Below are 19,688 nucleotides of genomic sequence, written 5' to 3'. Positions count from 1 at the left end.
GTTTTCCTGTGAAAAAGGCCTGGTAATTACAAATCAAAAGAGACAAATACGTCCCAGTTAATGAGCGTTAAACGGATGTTAATTATCCGATTGAATGGCTGTCACCATTAAACTGTGCCTGATGGAAGGAGTGGGAGAAGGAGCAGAGGAGGGGGGTCAGGAAGGGGAAAGGGTGGTAAAAAAAAAGAAAAAAAAAGACGGGGATCGAGAAAGGCATATTAGCAGCGGATCGAGAAGCTCAGGCTGCGGTGTGTTGGAAATTCAAGATGGGAAAGGTAAATGGGGAGAAGTGGGGGGCGTTGAAGATGGGTGGAGAAGGAAGGTTAACTTTTCACTTTTCCCTCTGACATTAGAAACTGCTGCGATGCATCGGAGGGGAAATTAATCAACTGTTTTTGAATATTTATAGATTTGAAAAGGACAAAGTATGCTGATGAGCGAGGCAGGAGTCACAATCCACTAATATGGCTGCAGCCTACACTCTTAGAAATAAGGTTTCCAAAAGGATCCTTCTACAAGGGCTGAGGTTCTACCTGGAACCTCTAAAGGGTTCTTGGTAACACTAATGGTTCCAGTAAGAATCATTTTGATCCAGAGAACCCTTTAAAAGTCTAATATGGCTGCAGCCTACACTCTTAGAAATAAGGTTTCAAAAAGGATCCTTCTACTAGGACTGTTCTACCTGGAGCCTCTAAAGGGTTCTTGGTAACACTAATGGTTCCAGTAAGAATCATTTTGATCCAGAGAACCCTTTAAAAGCCCTTTCCTGAATAAAGGGTTTAAAATGGTTCTTGTTGGAACCCTCCAAAAGGGTTTCAGGTGGAACCTTTATAAAAAGGTTCTACCTGGAGCCAAAAAGGGTTCTCCTATGAGAACAAGCCGAAAAACCTTATATGGTTCTACTTAGCACTTTTATTTTTAAGAGTATATCAGGAAGCTCCAGTCTTACATCAGTCTAAGAAATGTTCAGTCAGCATATGGATCCCTCTATAATTTACCGCGGCCCTTATATCATACAGGGAGAGTCAATATTTACAGACACTTCAACATTTATAGACACTGCCCTAAACTAAATGTGTACTTGAGAGATGTGTTCAAGACTCAGATACCATTGACTCTGGAGAATATGTACCAGTGCAAGTAAAACATATCAATTACTAGAAAGTGGCAAAACCCCATTCCACTTACACTGGAAGATGGGCTTTTTTTTTTTTTTTAATGGAAAATAAATAATTGAATTTACGACCCCAACTCAACCCCACTGAGTTTAATTTCCTCTTGCTCTTGATGGAAATGATGACAAGGTGAGTTCCCCTTGTTTGAATCAAGTCCCTCAAACTGTTTTGATTGGCTGTGACTGATTGGAGAGAATGCATACACACAGGTAGGCCCAAGCACATGTGGATCAATGTGAATAGGGATGTGTTAGTGAGAAAATGTGTTAAACCTGACAGTGCAGAGGACTATATAAGGTCAAATTCTCCTGAGACTGAAGAGGAAGGTCGAAAAGCTCCTGAAAGAACTGATCTATGAGACAAAAGCATCTTATCTTTTTCCGACATTCTCATTGTATGTATCGACATGTATATTTGCTATAAAAAAATGGAAAAGGGCATCATGTAAAACGTCTGCTGAAGAAGCCATTTAAAAAAAAAAACCTGAAAGAAAAAAAGTTTTCTTTGCTGCATGTCTTTTGTTTGTTAAGGTTGAAAGGATAAATGAGCTTTGTGGTCTTACTTTTGCAATCACTCACATTATTTAAAGTCACTGATATTGTTTTGCTTTGTGGCAGAAACAATCATGACTCAATCCATGGGCCATTCTGCAATCTAGAAGTTACCATTTTATTCAATAATGCTTGTTGAAAACATTATTGATACATCAATCCTATCATCTTGTCCCATCCATCAGTATGTGTTTGCACTTAAATACGTCCTTCACGTTTGGGGAATACAATCCTATCATTGCAACAATGGATATATATTTAATTTAAATCACATTAAAAGATTGAAGGAAGAGACCACAGTCTGTTTTACTGGCATTGAAATTTAGATGATAATTTCAAGAATGAAACAAAGCACAAACATGTCACTCCAAAGGGCCGGGTAAGATCCAGTTTTTCTTCACTTCCCTGGTCTTTGTGTTGGTTTTCGAAAGTTCTAGTGTGAGGTCATTTAGGGTTAGTGCCTCCTCTTACCTCCCTGTCTCTCATGCTCCCTCCACTCCATCACTGCTCAGTCTTTCCACATTGACCAGATCCATCCATTGATCAAAATCCTCATCCTCTATTAGACATTATTAAGTGTCTAGACTCAACAAGGGATTCTACTCAAGCCAGATGTCACCAAGCAAGTCCAAGCCTTTTCCACCAAGCTGTTCAGTTTGCCACATAATGGTTTGGAATGGTACACCCTGAAAATGCTTTCCATATGTAAACCATGCAGCTATTTATGGAAGCTGTGTCAGCTTAAAAAGTGTAATTAAAACACAGTTGCTCTCGCCGGGCTGTGTCCCGACAGTAGTTTAAACAAATTTGAAATGAGCAAAACCAGAAAAGGTCACCATTTATATACTTTGCTCAAACGGCATTACATTAACTGACTATAAAAGGCTCAACGTTTTAAATAAGGAATAAGAGACAGATGACATAATGGACCCTAACATTTCCGACACATTTCTGTAGTCTCAGTTTTATTAATACAAGCAGTCAACCGACGGCTCTTTAAGTCAAAATGCCAATTTGAAATGTCAACAGCAGTATGAGCCACACATACACACTCAGTACATTCTACCGTCCACATTCATACATCCTCCACTTCCTGCAGTGGATAGAGGCAGAAGTAATTGACAGCGTCCTGTGCACACATCAGTTTAACTCAACAAGAAGTCAGGGCAGAAAATCATTTGAAGACATCCCGCAGTCCCTTCAGATGGAGTCTGCCAGCTTCTCAGTGATCTGCTATCATGTTGCCTGTCTCTTTAGCGTCAGCGCTAATAGCTCATAGACACTGGACTGGGACATGGGTGGCTACTGCAGGCCAAGGGTGGCACACACTCAATCAATAATTTACCCGGCAGCTCTAAGCATTTGTGTGTGAATGTGTGTTTTCTGTTGTGAATTAAGCATTCACATGGGCTGCAAATAAGAGGATTTTTTGTGTGTGAGTGTGTGTCATATAGCTGCATGGGTATGCAGACGTGTGTGTGTGTGTGTGTGTGTGTGTGTGTGTGTGTGTGTGTGTGTGTGTGTGTGTGTGTGTGTGTGTGTGTGTGTGTGTGTGTGTGTGTGTGTGTGTGTGTGTCGGCAAAGTGGCTTTGTGTACAGATGTGTGGCACTCTCAACCTGCTGTGGAGATAGGGCTTTGGCCAATCACAACAAAGATTGGAGGGAAGTTTGAGTGACATAAAAGAGCTGTGTCTGACTGAGATATGATTCAGTCTGTTATCTCTCTTTCCCTCTCTCTCTCTCTCTCTAACACACACACACACACACACACACACACACACACACACACACACACACACACACACACACACACACACACACACACACACACACACACACACACACACAATCCTGACGGCTTAACAACATTAAAATGTGTATAATCATTACATCTCTTCTACTTTATTTTCTCATCTCATTTCCTTTCCTACTCTCGTTTTATGTCCTATTGCTGTCCTCTGCTCCCATCCTCGCTCTCTCGCTCCTTTCCATGCTCTGCTCTTCTTCTCCTCTACCCTTCCTTTCCTCTCTTCATCATTCCCGTTCTCATCTGTCCGTGCTTCCTTTCCACCTCTCCCATGTCCTTTATTAACCCCATCCTCTGTCTGTTTGCTTTCCCCAGACTGACCAATCAAAATCCTCAGTCTTGGACTAACCAGAAGCACAAACAACAAACACACCTGGCGTGGTAACAAGAAATCCCGTAGCACTTGCTCACTTTTAACACACGGATGTACACTCACATTGTCTGAGACTTACACACTTGAACATGGACACATGCACAGACACCACCTTTTTTTCCCCACTGCACAGTAGTAGCTTACTGGACATTCGCCAAGACAAGGCTACAGCAGCAGTTAGAAGACACAAAACAATCCTTTCTATCACTACCAAAGGGCACGGTGGTCACCTAGCCACACATTTAATATTAACATATCCTTTTATAATAAGACAGGTAAATACTATAAGAGCGTATGAATAAGCACAACCATTGTTTGTCATCATTCGGTGATTGATCAGACAGACTCTGAGTACATTACATGAGGTCACAAAAGACCTACAACTGTTAGATTATTTTTAGCCAAATACCATGAAAATAATTGTCATGAATGTTGGCTGCTTGCTCTTTGGTCTGACAAAACCAAAAATGAATGAGTCTGGATCAGATTGGGTCCAGCATGTGTGGTGTGTACCTGGACTGAGCCACCGCAGAGGTGGGACTGTGCTGATGGAGAATGAAACGGAGCAGATGATGTGAGGAAAATAATCGTAAAACTGGAATCAAAATACTTTTTTTTGGCTTATAAGCTTTTCATTCTAATGAAAAATAACACTATGCTTATTCATACTGATCCTGCGTGAGACTTGGTCTGCGTTATTCCCTCGGCCACTTTGCATGATGGTGGCAATAATGACTTCAGCTATGGGACAAGAGAACTGTGTCATCCCATATCCAAAATGCCACAAAGACTATAGTGCTCACCCAGTTTCCAGTGGTTCTTATTTCCACACAACATTCGCTCTAAGAAAAAAAATAAATAAAAGTGTCTGTTATCTTTTTAAATGTGGAATTTAAAATGATTGAGTCAGTCTCAAACCAATTTGCTTAATTTGTTTTAAGAGTGAGCTAAATTTAAATTAACAATAAATAAAATTAAACCAAATTGACCTGATCTTGACGTGAGTTTCTAGGGATTGTAATTACTGCATATATAGTCAATCAGACTGGATTGATTTTGTTCCCGTAACCATCTATTTAACATGTTTCTGTGTCAGACCTGAGAATTAAACTTAATGAGAGTAATCAGAAAATAGCATCCACCGAGCAATTAAGACAAATTAAAAAAGGGAGAGAGAGAAAAGATTACCTCTCTCAGAGTTGAAATAAAGTTGAGACATATCCCTGGTGACGTGGCATTAAAGGATCCAGTGTGTGTGTGTGTGTGTGTGCGTTTACATCCCGTCTTCATGAATGTGCTTGAATATGTGCAAATGTGTGCGCGCTCACGCCGGGCAGCTTTCCTTCCCCGAGGCTCTGAGTGTGGGTGTGTTTCTGCAGCCTCTGTGTCATTAGCCTTCAAACATTAACAATGTTGTTGATCAGCAGTTGTTTACAAACCGCCAGGAGGATGGAACTAATTTGATCACTCGCCAATCCCCTGTCTCCCCCTCTCTGGAGACCGCTTCAATCTGAGCTCCATGTACGGTCTCCGCAGCAGACTGCCACAAGTTAATTCTGACAGCAATCATGAACATTGTGTTCCACTCCAAGTAATTGAGAGTTGCAAAAAAAATAATGGATCTCACTGAATCATCTGTTCCCTGAGTCACTTAGTTGCATCTTCATTAGGAACTTAGAAAAATCATCACTATTTCTTTATTTGTCTGACTAACACTATTATTGTTTTTTTAGTTTTTTTTCTATCGTCTTTTTTTTTTTTAAATATCTAATATATCAAAATGAACTAAATCCTAAGCCACACAATTGGATAATACATAATAAAATGTCAGTGAGTGACAATTTCACAGCTAAAGGCACCAATCTGTAAAATAACTAAATCACAAACGTCAAAAATTCGTTATATAAAAAAATAAAAAAAATAAAAAAAGTTTAGTGTTTTTGTGAAATATAATGAAATGTCTGTTGGTTAAGCCTGAGGCCAGAAAATGTAAATTCTTTCTGCTCTATTTCATTCTGAATGTTATAGTTTTACTGTTTATGTTCAGTTACTTTATTTTATAAATAAAGTAAAATAAATAATAACAAGGCAATGAGAGATGGCAGGCTTGACCCCATTCACGCAACAAGTCTCTGGCTAGCCTCTGCTGGTCATGTTGGTAAGTGCAAGTGTGGAAGCACAAAAAACGGACGGACACACAGAGCCTCCAAAACAATACGTGAAGTAATCATTTCTTCTGACAGAACGAGATGTATGAAAACATTAAAACAACAGTATTATATTATATAATCCCAAAAGCAAGGTTTAAATTTCAAACTCCTCAAAGGAAGTATAGCAGATTGACTTCTTGGCTGAAATATGACACCATGACACTGTGGCAGAACCCTGTTCTTTTCCCAACAATGTCGTTTTCCACTGTGCACAAACAGATTTCACTGAATACTCGTTCTAAGACATGTCCACTGCCTTTAGTGACTCAGACCACTGCTGTGGTTTTGTTGCCTAAAGAAAAGACGAGACTGTGGATGTTTGTAAACTCCAGTCTCCAGTCCGCGATGTCGTTGTGCTTTGTTTGCTCGCCATTCACCCCGACCAACTCCTGGTGACTCGGGGGAAAATATCTGAACATAGTCCAACCAAAAATAGTCTGTATATATATAATGGAAAACTAGTTTTTGACATGTAATTCCCTAAGTCCGGGTCATTTTCCTCTTTGTCTCATCCGTTCACAGTTGTATAACTCTGCAAAAATCAAATACTTAAGCGTATCAAAATAGTTGATTGAATAAGCGAATAATTATTTCGCGTTTTCAGTGAAGAAGAGCATCAATCATATTTACAATTCACAAACAGATGCGACAAAGTAATTAAAAGGAGTTTAAAAATCATTTTGTTTTTCAGGAAAAAGAACTCCCTCTTTACACCATTTTCTCTGCAGTATTTAATGACATTACAATGGTCATTAATCATTCTGTATATAAGCAGACTATCACGGCGTTCTAACCCCCGTTTCCGCAGCTGAGTGTCAGCTACTTTCACCTGTGTGGACCGCAGGGACCCAGGGCCAATGAGGCTGCTCCACCCTGTCAGAAACTGCCACACACAGCTCTGTCTCTGGAGTCTTAATGACCCATGTGTGTGTGTGCGCGCCCTGAAACCACTACATATGTGTATATATATATATATACATTAAAAGCTGGAAAAAATAGCAACAGTGAAGAGGAGTGACAGCAGAGAGGAGGAAGGTGCTGAAACACCAGAAAGGAGAAAGTCCTCCGTTTCTTTGTGTGTTTACATGTATGTTTTTGTGCATGTGTGTGTGTGTTAATGGACATGTGTGCATGTGTGGACATGTGTGTGTGTGTAATAGAGGAATAATAAATCCTTCTTGTCTGTCTCAGATTTTTCTCCTCGGTGCCAATTGGACAGATAGTGATCACATTATGAGGCTGAGTGTCACACCTTCTCTTTTCATAACCTCTCCGGTTTTTTTTATTATTATTATTTCATTTCTCTTCTTCTCTCATTGTAATTCTCTCTGTTCTGACTTTCTTTTTGCCTGTAAGCCTCGATCCTTGTGGGGAGTTGCTGACGGAGAGTGAAACAGGCTCTGAACAGTCACACAATGTTACGGTCACACACATGCATGCGCACACAATCAAAGACCAAATAGATAAAAAAGAAATGTCCTCTAATTTTCTAAAACATTTATTGAGATTTTAAATAATACTGGGGGAAATATCCTTTCAAAAAATATAAATTACATTTAATGTGGTTTTTACCTAATGTAATATGTCACATACACAGCACTGCATTTTTGTTCATGATTTCACCTTTCTTTTACAGTAAATACAATAATTTTACATCAGAAATGTATTTTTGCAATAGGAACAACCTCACCTGAGTAAAAGTACTAATTCCACATTGTTAGATAAATGTCTCACTGTCTCACAGTGCAATCGGAATAATACTTCAACTATGAAAACTACAAGTCACCTTCTATTATACAGAGGGTTACAACCCATTGATATGTGTATTATGGATTCATCTGCTGATAATTGAATATTTAATTAAATGTTTAACATGTAATCATCCAAAAGTTCACTGTAATTTAAAATAAGGTAACACATAAAAACAGATAATCATCACCTGATCTTTTATATTGTATACTGCTGGATACAAATAAAAGTCCACCATTGTTACTTTTATTCTATTTTACATTGACTATAAAATATGCAGTACTACTGTATAGCTGATTAATGTAAAAGTAAAACACCACCTGTTTGTCATAGATGTAAACATTTCACTATGCATAGTGGCATTCATATAAATGACACACCACTGGATTTAATACTAAAATATACTTAATAATAAGACATAATCCTTGAAAATACAAATGGTTTCAGACATTACAAATAAACCTTTCTTCATACTGCCAGCTCCAACTGACAGAGCAATTTCCTGGATCTCATTATTTTTCTCTGATCATGATTTTATCTGAAAAAGGATTTAAACAAATCTGAAGGCTATAATCGTCCAGGAAGATGAAAAGTGTCACATTTATTTTCTCTTTTTTTTTTAACGCTTTGAAGAAAAACCAAAACAACGGTAGAAGAACAGAATGAAAGCACTTCAGACTTTAGCTAAGATACAGCAACGTGTGTTTGCTAGTTACGTTATTCTTTTTTCAAGTCCATAGTTGCGGGGTGATTACATATATATTTAAATAAATTCAAACCGGATTCAATTTTCAATTGCAATTCTCACTATTTTAAGTTGGTGTGTAAATGAGTAAGTGTTTTTATTTCTTTTTTGCTGCACACTCAAACATAAATCACAGCAACAGTGCAGCTCACAGAGGGGGGGAGGCCACGCTGTGGTCCATTGACTGAGCAACTGAGCAAAGGAGAAAACTAACCCACATGTACTCTATGCACCAATCTGTGTGTCTGTGCGTGCGTGTGTGTGTGAGGCACGGATGGGTCGGCTGAGCTGAGTAGATGTGACCAGCCTAAGTGTGTGTGTCTCATATCAGTGTGTCCTCGATTGCTCTCACTGTATGGAGCACTTGAGCCTATTCTTCAGTGGCACTGGGGGGCATGTGTGTGGGGCATGCACACACACACACACTACACACCTGCAGACACACACACACAAAGCTGCACACACACACATACACTCAGTGTTTTGATGTAAACTCAAGTGGACGAGGGGTCCAGTCGACCAATCCCGTCTCCCCCTCCATCGTTTCCCTCCCCGAGACACTTTTGATAACATGTCACGCAACCCTGTGCTCTCTCTCTCTCTCTCTCACGCACACACACAGACCCACACAGACACACACACACTCATGTCATGCTCTCAGCCTAAGATCTGCACCTTTGTCAGGGGAGAACCACTTAAGCACGCTCATATTCACACACATATTCACATCCATGCCTGACTTTCTTCTTCTTTTTTTTTTTTGTCTCCTCTCCATCTCGTGCAGGGCCCCTCCCCTCTGTGTCCTGTCTGGTCTCGTGTGTGCGTGACTGTGGCTGACTTTGGTTAGGACGAATTAGCACAGCGACCCAGTTTGGTGCCAGAAGAGACGAGATCAGCCGTGGAGGATATACAAGTTTTAGTTTGTTTGTTTGTTTGTCTATCCCCCCCGCCCTGTCACTGCAGACTAGCTTTCAGCTGTAGTGTTGTAACACTTATTAAAGGGTGGAAACATCACCTCCTGTTGTGAATTAACATGAAGCAAATATATGCTGTTCAAATTCTTTTATGTTTTTCCCAATAAAGGGTCACATTGTGTAACCCACACAGGCGTGTTGCATTTAAACCTGCATCAAAATGTGGGTAAAAACAGTTTCATAAATTGTGATTTTACCTCCTGCCCTTTCTTCTTCCTTTTCGTTACAGACTCGCTTTTGAATTTCTGTGCTCATACTAATCGCCTGCTGCTAATTATAAACAGTGTGCGAGTGGCCACCTGACACGCAAACACACACTCCACTTCTACACTTCCACACACATTTTGACAAGGAGCTCTCACTGCTGAAGGATGGGGATGTTTGCCACTGGCCTCAGATTGGGAAAACACAAATAGGCATTTGTTAAGTGCGTGTATGAGTGTGTGCGTGTGTGTGTGTGTGTGTGTGTGTGTGTGTGTGTGTGTGTGTGTGTGTGTGTGTGTGTGTGTGTGTGTGTGTGTGAAGGTGTTGTGAGGAAGAGGAGGAAGGCGGAGGAGGAGGAGGAAGGAGCAGAGGGTACAGGCAAACTGGTGTTGCGTGTCTCGTTCACCTCATTTAGCTGACAAACTGCTTTTAGTGTTTAATTATCCATCGCTCTGTGATTAATAGGTTTTAATTGCAGTAACCCACGGCAACCTGAAATATGTGCAGGTCTCCGAATGAGGTCAGCCCCTTCAAAACCCCGTGAAAAAAATTAAAAGAGGCAAAAGCAAACGCCGACTTGTTAAGAAAGGAGGGAGCGAGGATCAAGAATGTTTGCATTTCAAACATCTCTTTTATTATTCATCAGCATGAGAAGAGTCTCGAGCTCAGACAGATGACACACACAGCTGTTTTCTCAATATTTATCTACTTAAGAAAATTATTGCGCCTCAAAATAATAATAAAAAAAAGCTTTTGACCAGACCTTGAACTCCGTCACTTAATTTATTTATTTCTCTTTTTTTTTCTACAAGAGACACAGCTTCAAACAGACTATTTGATGAGGCAGAAGGGTTGGAACTTCTCCAAATTCTCACGTTGTTTCAAAAGGCTTCTTTCTTTCTGAAGACAGTTCTGCCGATGCTCTGAACTTGGAGACAACTTCTACCCCGTTTATTAAATGAGCAGCGCTGACGCTTATATGATCATCTTTGCTACTAAAGAGGACGACAGATTCAATTTGACAAACAAAAAGGTGAATAAACAAAGCTGCCAAATGTACCGTTCTGCCACTGGATCAGAATGCTTTCACACGGGCATCAAAAGAGATAAGAGTCACGCCTCGCTGCTTTTAAGTCCTGCTTCCCTGTTGGTCTTGTTTTTTACACCTGATGAAGACCAAAGAGGGACTTTGGTCTTCATCAGGGAGTAGAGGTTAAAGTAATGATGAAACAAATATGCATTGGAACTTTTCCCCTAGGAGGAATCAGAGTAAAATATGCAATTTTTAAGGTTCATTCAGTTATAAAACCTTTAATGGTTCTGTTTGGACTCTCAATGCACCTTCTGAGTGAACAATCCTGTTCTGTTTTAATATTGTTTTTTAATACAGAAAAAAATCAACATACAACACCTTTATTTGCATGTATGATGGCTGCTGTTTGCTCTGCAGTCATCCAAAATACAGCTGCTTTACCTTATTTCAAGTCATAATTTTGTTAATTGTGTTAATTTCTAAGAGACATGTGGGAGGTTAATTCAAAACAAAGCAGCAAAAGTAAATTTTTGCTTTTTGATGGCAAAGTGTGTCATTTGAGAATAAACTCATTAGACACAGAAATAACAGAATACATTTTTAAATGTAAATAAACTATTTAAATCAACGTAATTGTTCTTCTTCATTTTAAACACTGAATCCCTGCAGTCATAAAGGCAGGAGTTTTAATCACTAACATTACCTTACACTAAGTCCAAGTTTTCCCTTAGCAACAAATGGCCACAAGTTAAAGTGACTTGGTTCCCACTTTCTTTATGCAGATATTGTGAATCTGCACCAAGATACGGGTCTGCAGCACAGAGCAGACAGACACGATGATATGTTTACAGACCACTCTCAAGCAATGGACACAGATTATTGATTATCTCCTTCACCTGACACTGAGACTGTGCACACTGATGTCACTCTCTCACCTTCTCACCCTCTCATCTGATGCTAACTGGAATGTCTCACTCATGTTTAACACACTCTCATGTTCAGCACTGTCGTTACAAATTATATATATTTTTATACATACATATATATATTTGTAAATCCAATGTTTCAAAACCACAAGAAACAAATTCATAATTTTATTTTATTAATAAATGTTTTCTGCATAAGACAATAACTTAACCAACTCAACTAAAACTGAGAACATGACTATGCATTTCAATGCTCATGCTTCAAATTATTATTATTATTATTATCATTATTATCATTATTATTATTATTGTTGTATGTGCAGGCAAATGTCAACTAATACAAAACCCATAACTCGCCCTGCTTTGAAAATACTGTGTAATTCATGACTCTGGAATTAGAACTGTTGGATGTGTGAGCAAAAACAAACAAGATAGGATTAAAAACTAATAAATAAAAATTGTTCAAATATGGAGAGCAAACAGAAAACTGCTTATCAGGTTGCAGCTCAGAACCACAGCTCGGCTGAAGTTCACCTCTCTGACCTCCCACTCTCTGCAGAGTTAACACTTTGTGTTGCTCTCCATCCTCTGCATCACCCATGGTTTTTGTTTCTTCTTTCAGCAGTAATGTATCATTCTGTTGTGGTACAGAAACACGGTTTTGTGGTAGGGGAGTCGAGACTGCAGCCTACACCTATACTGTCAGTGAGAAACTGTCATAATAATGATACTTATTAAATACTTCTTTTCTCGCTCCTTTTCAATTTAATCTATTTTATGATAGTTCATTATTTTATAGCTCACCTCAAAGAAAAAAATCCGTTAACAGTTCCCACAAGCAGCATGTGGATTGAGTACATTTGATTGAAGACATAAGAGAGAAGAGAAATTGTCCATAACCCCAATGATGGAGGAGTATGGCGTCCATTCATTCCCATTTCCTCCCAGAAGCCAATTCTGCTTTATTACAGCTGAACGGGGAAAAACTGAAACAGTTTTGACTGATTTGCAGCTGATGGATAGTATAACAGGATTACAAGATGTCAGTGCTCTGAATTGAACTATTAAAGAGGTTGTTGAAGTAAAAACTTCTATGTGCATTATAGTAGAATACGCTCTGGGGAAAAAAATGGTTTAAAACCTTATTTTGGGACAAATTCAAACAAATATTTGAAACATTTAACGGTGCAGAGTCCATCTATGTAGTTCTTATGTCCTGTATGTCCTGTATAGGCAAAAGCTGCATTGATTCCAATAGAATTATTCTCATATATATATATATGTATGTATGTATGTATAGATAGATAGATAGATAGATAGATAGATAGATAGATAGATAGATAGATAGATAGATAGATAGATAGATAGATAGATAGATAGATAGATAGATAGATAGATAGATAGATAGATAGATGATCTAGGACCATGACTTTGTTTGAAAATTTGAATTGGCGATCTGATTTCTGTGTCCTCAAATGTGAGTCACATCAAAAGATAGGGGGGAAAAGGGAAGTCACCTCAGTAGGAACTGCAGCTTTTGCAAAACCACAAATAAAAAGAGCACAACAGAGAAATGTCGTGAATACAACCCCAAGCAGGTCAGATATGAAAGTACATAAAGTTAACTCACCGACGCAGGAGTCTCTGTGCTCCTCAAATCCGGCGGAGCACACGCACCTCCCGATGGGCACCAGCCACTCGCCCTCGGCGCTGCAGTACATCTTGGGTGTGTCTCTCTCTTCGGCGTGATCCAAACACTGACCCCTGACCTCGACCAGAGAAGAAGAGTCGGCGCCCGTGACCACGTCGGTGAACACGGCCAGGTTCCGGCTGACGCCCACGCAGCGTTTGTAGTATACCCGCACTGAGGTCAGCGCGATGCAGGCGCCGATGTCCTGGAACGCCAGGTAGAAGCCTCGCTTGTTGAGAGGTCCGACGCCACGTATCTGTGAAGATACCCAATGATTTACAGCATCATTTATGTTGATTACTATTTACATTGTTCGCTGTATTATTGTAAATAAAAACAAGGGAACATATATAACAAATGAAAATGTATGCATGTATTATGACACTAAAAACCCTTACTTTACCATTTTTGTCATTTCATTTCACACTAAAAATAGAAGTTATTGTTCTGTACTGACAGTGCATACTCTCCTTTCAGTTGTATAATACACAGGACACTTTGCATATTTATGAAGCCTCCCTAAGATTGTATAAACACGCAAACGTTCAGAAAGTTTCATCACTTTTTTTCTGCTAAAAGCTCAAACAGTTGGTTACGAAAGAAAACACAATGACTTTACACGCAGCCTTGATTCAATCTCTGGACTGGTGTTCTGTGTTGTGCCTTGGCAGCAGTCATTAATCAACTGCTACGCTTCCAAACAACATCCTGGGAACATGGATGTTATTACGTTTTTATATCCTTGTTTTGTTTCAGGGTTTTTTTGTGTAAAATACCACATCACAGTTGACTGTCTTGTTAACACCCAGTAACTGAATAAATGCATTATTTAAAAGTGTGTTGTGGAAGCATCTAAAAATATAAGGAGGACACCGTTTTCTTCTGGCACTTAAACACCTTACAAGATCCTGACTGAGAGTAGGAGAGAGCTAAGTTGTTTCTAACTGACTCTGATTGACTTTAAAGCCCCTGTAAATTCAGAGAATATCATAAAATTACAGCTGAAAATGTGTGACAACACTGGGGGCAATGACAAAACCAGCAAAGGTAAGTCATAAATGATTCAGTTGTAGCTGTGTTCTGTTTAAATACAAACCAAGCATTGTTTCTAAGGTTTGTGAGTTAATTAGCTTACGGCAAAATGAATTCACAATTATTCAAATCACAAACAACCAACAACCGTTTCTCATTTGTAGAGCCGTTAATAATGCAAAAGATTAAGAGCAATAAAGCAGATTGTACAACACAGCTAATAATTTACAATATCTTCTTCTTTGCGTGCCCTGAAAGGTCAGAACGGTACATCAATAACACCCCAAGATGATTACATTAATCTACAGCAACACAACCACCTCTATTCTAAGATCAGCTTTTGAAGAATTCAAAAACAAATTAAAGTTAAAAACCTCCTAAAGGTTTGGTTCTTTCTCTAGGGCTCCAAAGTCCCATGAAAAATCCATCCCTGCTACAGAATCAGTCTGTGTTTACACTGTGGTTTCACTCGTATACGATAACATCTGTGGAAGAAAATGAAAGGGACACACACGCACTCTGCTTGGGTGAGAGTTTCCTGTACGCTCCACTGTTCATTGCTCTTCACAGGATGTAATCTGTTTACAGACAGATCTATTTACGCCTTTGAAGGAGCCCGCTGAAACGCCATTACCATCACCTAATTAATAGCTTTGTTAACAAACCGAGAGAGTGGATTGAGTAGACTTTTCAAACAGCGTGCTAATTAGACAGCTAATTACTATTACAGGAAAGCTTTTGTCTCAATTTCAGGTAAATGACAGGAATTAAACATATGCTGTGTAATCAAGCTCGGCACTTGCCATTTAAGGTGTCCCAGTTTGTTTGTTTGTTTTATTTTTTCCCCCATGCTCTGCGTGCATTCAACATTTTTTTTTCCGTTATGTACAGGACACCGTTTTAGCTAATTTGCCGAAATAATACAAATAATAAATGTAGCTGAAATGCAAATACTTACATCCAACATTTATGCGTAAATGTTTCAAGTCAAGTAAATACATGAAAAGCTAAACAGCTTTAGGACATACAATACCGTTCAAAAGTTTGGGCTCACTTAGAAATGTCCTTATTTTTTAAGGAAAAGCACTTTTTTCAATAAATATAACATTAAATGAATCAGAAATACACTCATTGTTAATGTGGTAAATATTCTATTCTAGCTGCAAACGTCTTGTTTTTAATCTCCAGTGTTCTAATAGTACATTGTGTTTGATAATGCCATTAGAAGGCTATTGGATGATTAGAAACCCCTTGAAAACCCTTGTTAATTATGTTAGCACAGTTGAAAACAGTTTTGCTGGTTCTTTGACGAAAGCAAAGTTTGAAGGGCAAAATTATTATTTTGAATAAAAAACATTATTTCTAATCTTGTCAATGTCTTGACTATATTTTCTATTCATTTTGCAACTCTTTTGATGAATATAAGTGTGACATTTAATGGAAAACACAAACAAATTGCATAGGTAACCCCACACTTTTGAACAGTAGTGTATATGTTCATCTTCAAAATGAACTTTCTGATTTTATTGTATTTATCATTTAGCTGCAAGAAATAAAAAATAACCACCAGTAATACAGCAACTCAAACTGTTATTTTTAAAACTGAGTTCAATCAAAGAGTTGGGGACTCAGTTAGAATTTTAAGTACAAGATTATGCACAAACATTTAGCCAAGTATGTTTGAGCCAGAAACATTGAACAGTGTAAAGAGGCTCCAGGTTTCATCGGTTTTTTTTTATGGAAATAAGGACATAAATTTGGAATGCTGGTTTTGATTACCTGCACTAAACTTAATATGACAAGCCAATATGATATGAATAGTTTTCCTCGGTGTGTGTGTGTGTGTGACTGGAGGGACTGGAGTAGACCATTACGACTCAATGATGTTCTTTATTGTTGGAAAATGAAAAGACCAAACTCTGGAATGGTTTGAAATAAATTCTGGCATCTAAGAGCCACATTATCTGTGGCAACCAACCATAACTGAAAGCAGCTCTGTTTTTAAATACAGGTTCAGCTGGAAACTGTTACTGTCTTCCTAAAAGCAGAATAAAATGGTGCTTTTCTTGGGGACTGTCAACCGGAGTGTGTATGTTGGACTGAGTCGAAATAAACTACATTATGTTCACTATGTTACTGTCCTGTCCTGCCAAGTAGGGTATTGGCTCGAAGAGCCTGAATGAATGCTCACTTGTATGAGTCAGTGTTCTTGTGTTCTTACAGCAGCACGTACCTCAGTGTTGAGTTTAAGCCGGCGTACTCCAAGGTCCACTCCTGTGAAACTCTCGTCAGCAGCAATGGTGTCAATCTTTATGAACTGGTTCTCCCGTATGGTTGAGCCCACCGATCTGTCAGACTCATAGTAGAACATGTTGAAGGTTTCCTGTAAAAATAAGAAGACAAAAAAAAGACCTTCAGCTCATTTGAGTACTGTGTGTGTTCATTACATGAAACCTAAATCAGAATTACCTCTGAGATAACGTGATCTGGGTCACCCAGGAAATAAAATCTGGTCTGGAGTGACATCTTTAAAATGTATTTTAAAGGATGTTAAAATGTTTCACTATTTGTGTTCAGGCCAAATTTTCTTCTGCTCATTTTGAAATTAAGACTTTTGTTTAGAGAAACACTTAAATACTTTATAGGACTATTTGAAAACCAAATAGTCAATAATGTCTGTAACAACTAATAACCAAATATTTTTCTGTAAATATTGATTTACATTATCTCACAAATTAGCTAATACAGACAAAAGTGTAGGCTTTGAAAGTCATGTTCATGTTTTTTTTTTCATGTGTGTACATAGTCAAATCCTTCAGTTCTGAATAAGCCTCTTAAAATGAAGTAAAATGTCATCAGGAAACATCCGGTCCAGTTGCCTACATCTCTTGAAGAGAGTACGACCTGGAGGACTTGTAACCTTCACACATAATAGAGACTGTCGATTTTCAGGGGCAAAATGCCATCTAGAACAATGAGTTACATTAACAAATGCAGAGCAAAAATATTAAATTTAACCACATCCCCTTATAGTTTTAATCCGAGCCCTATGGGGCTCAAAAAAGTGTAAATGCAAGCTGGAAACATTCCACATCCTACACCGTTGTTTCAATAACAACTGTGCCTGTTAGCAGGATGTGGCCACTCACATGATTTTACCCCTGTGACTGCTGCCGAATTAAAGTTGCACTATTACTACTATATAATGTAAAATACAACTTCTACTTCTAAAAATAAATCTTAAAACTTAAGGTATTTTCAGTTTTTTGTTTTTTTTTCTACATTAGTTTCTCAGGCTTTGCTGTCAGGTCTATGTTTGGTCATTTAAATCTGTGGCACTTGTTAAATAAGATGTGCACAGGGAATAAAACTGACCAAATGTCACAAAAGTCCATGAAGCAAAGAATTTTTAATTATGTTTAAAGGCCATGCACAGTAAATGTAATCATAAAGAACTTAAACTGCAATAAAAGATTCCTCTTTTCTTTATTCTTTTTTTTTCTTTTACTTTGGGTCTATGTTAGCAGCTAACTAGGGCTGAAACAGTTACTCAGTGTATCGATTATTTATGGAAAGAAAAATATATATATTCTCTGGTTTCTTTGCTCCATGTAACAAAGAAAGGACGTCATCATTAATCAGGTTTGAGAAACGCTTATTTAACATTTTCTGACATTTAATGGACCAAATGATTACTCGGATAATTGAGAAAGTAATCAACACATCAAAGATCAGATCAGATCAATTATCTGAAAATAATTGTTAGTTGTAGCCCTACAGCCAACACAAAGCAGTGCAAAATTAAAACTATATTTAACAAAGTATTTGTTCATTTATCTACATCTACATACATACATATCTAAATTCACTATCTCTTTACCCCAACCGTCTTGTCCCACCTCAACCCTGACCTGAAGTCTTAGTCTTCAAAGAGACATTTCAATAAGTGAGGACTAGACAAAATGTCCTCATATTCACTGAAAGAGATGCACACACACACACACATACACACACACACCTTGCAGGTGCCCAGTACTCCTGGCATGCTGTTGCAGTCTCTCAGGGTGAACTTGACCTCGATGTAGATTCTCCTGGCTCCATCCCGAGGGAGCCAGCCGGTCCTAAGCCAGTTGTTCTGGCTGGGACTCATCACGTTACAGACCTGATTCACAGTAACATAATCAGCAGCAGCAACAACAACAGCAATAAAACACAATATACAGAGGGAAAATAAAGATGCTATGTGAATTTATCTCAAAGGTTTTGGATGTTGGCACCATGGGCATTTGGAACTTTATATTCTGCAAAATAAAAACTAGGCTACGACTGAGCATTTATAAGCTGACTCTAGTAATCATGTGTTTATTTGATTATTAATCTGATTTACCTGATTAATAACAAGACATGCCCATCTCCATTTAACTTTGATTCAAAGTTTCCTAACCATGTCATTTTTGTCAAACCAACTGTCACGATTTCAAGTGAAGTGTGAGGCACTGGAACTTTGAAATGATGGCACTTCTGCATTAAAAAGGACTCCGCTGACACTCATTAATCTACATTTCATTTCAGCTCAACCACAAACAAAATGATTACAGAGGAAACTGATTAATTATATTGTCTGTAATACAAAATGTCCCTGGGGACATAAGTGATACAGCATAGTATATTTCACTCAAGTTGATATGATAATCAATTGTAATGAAACATTCCAGCCTACCCCACAAAGAGAATATTACAAACCTGGTATGTGTGAATGGGACTGAAGTACTCGTCCATCTCATTAATGGCGTCCCACTGTGCAGGGAGAGCGAGAGTGTGTGTTAAGTCACATGTTCACACGTCTACACATTTTACAGATTTATATACAGCAAATAACTCAGCTGCTCTCTATATTTCCCACATGATTAGCTGTACCTGAGTCTCCCTAACCACACTGGAAGATTATTAGCTTTGACTTCAAATGAAACTTGTGACGACTCCTGTCACACGGGCGGCAGTCGCATTAGTGCGACAGGTGTACGGTCTGCTACATTCAAATATCTGAGAAAAAACACGCTCCCCCCCCCACACACACACACGATTGGTAGTGATTTCAAACCTTACAATGTATTCACTTTTATAAACTCTTGGTAAACACATAAACTGCTGTAAAATATGCTGATGCATTCCACTGCGGTGTTCCCGGTGAGCAGCAGTTAACACATGCAATCATGTGT

The 19,688-nt window shown here is 38.5% G+C and overlaps 1 protein-coding gene across 1 annotated transcript in view; it reads right to left on the bottom strand.

Moving 5' to 3' along the window:
* epha8 (eph receptor A8) overlaps window positions 1-19,688 on the bottom strand; it is a gene marked incomplete at both ends in the record, with an annotated part of 97,587 nt that overhangs the window by 31,753 nt on the left and 46,146 nt on the right. The window contains 4 exons of the mRNA XM_083892158.1: window positions 13,378-13,693; window positions 16,703-16,852; window positions 18,488-18,631; window positions 19,213-19,266. Of these exons, the coding sequence (XP_083748284.1) occupies window positions 13,378-13,693; window positions 16,703-16,852; window positions 18,488-18,631; window positions 19,213-19,266 (664 nt within the window). The remainder of the gene's footprint in view (window positions 1-13,377; window positions 13,694-16,702; window positions 16,853-18,487; window positions 18,632-19,212; window positions 19,267-19,688) is intronic.

Source organism: Microchirus variegatus (genome assembly GCF_963457635.1).
Source record: "Microchirus variegatus genome assembly, chromosome: 7".
NCBI lineage: Eukaryota > Metazoa > Chordata > Actinopteri > Pleuronectiformes > Soleidae > Microchirus > Microchirus variegatus.
Note: the sequence above shows the minus strand (reverse complement) of the source record. Positions and strands in the feature narration are given on the sequence as shown.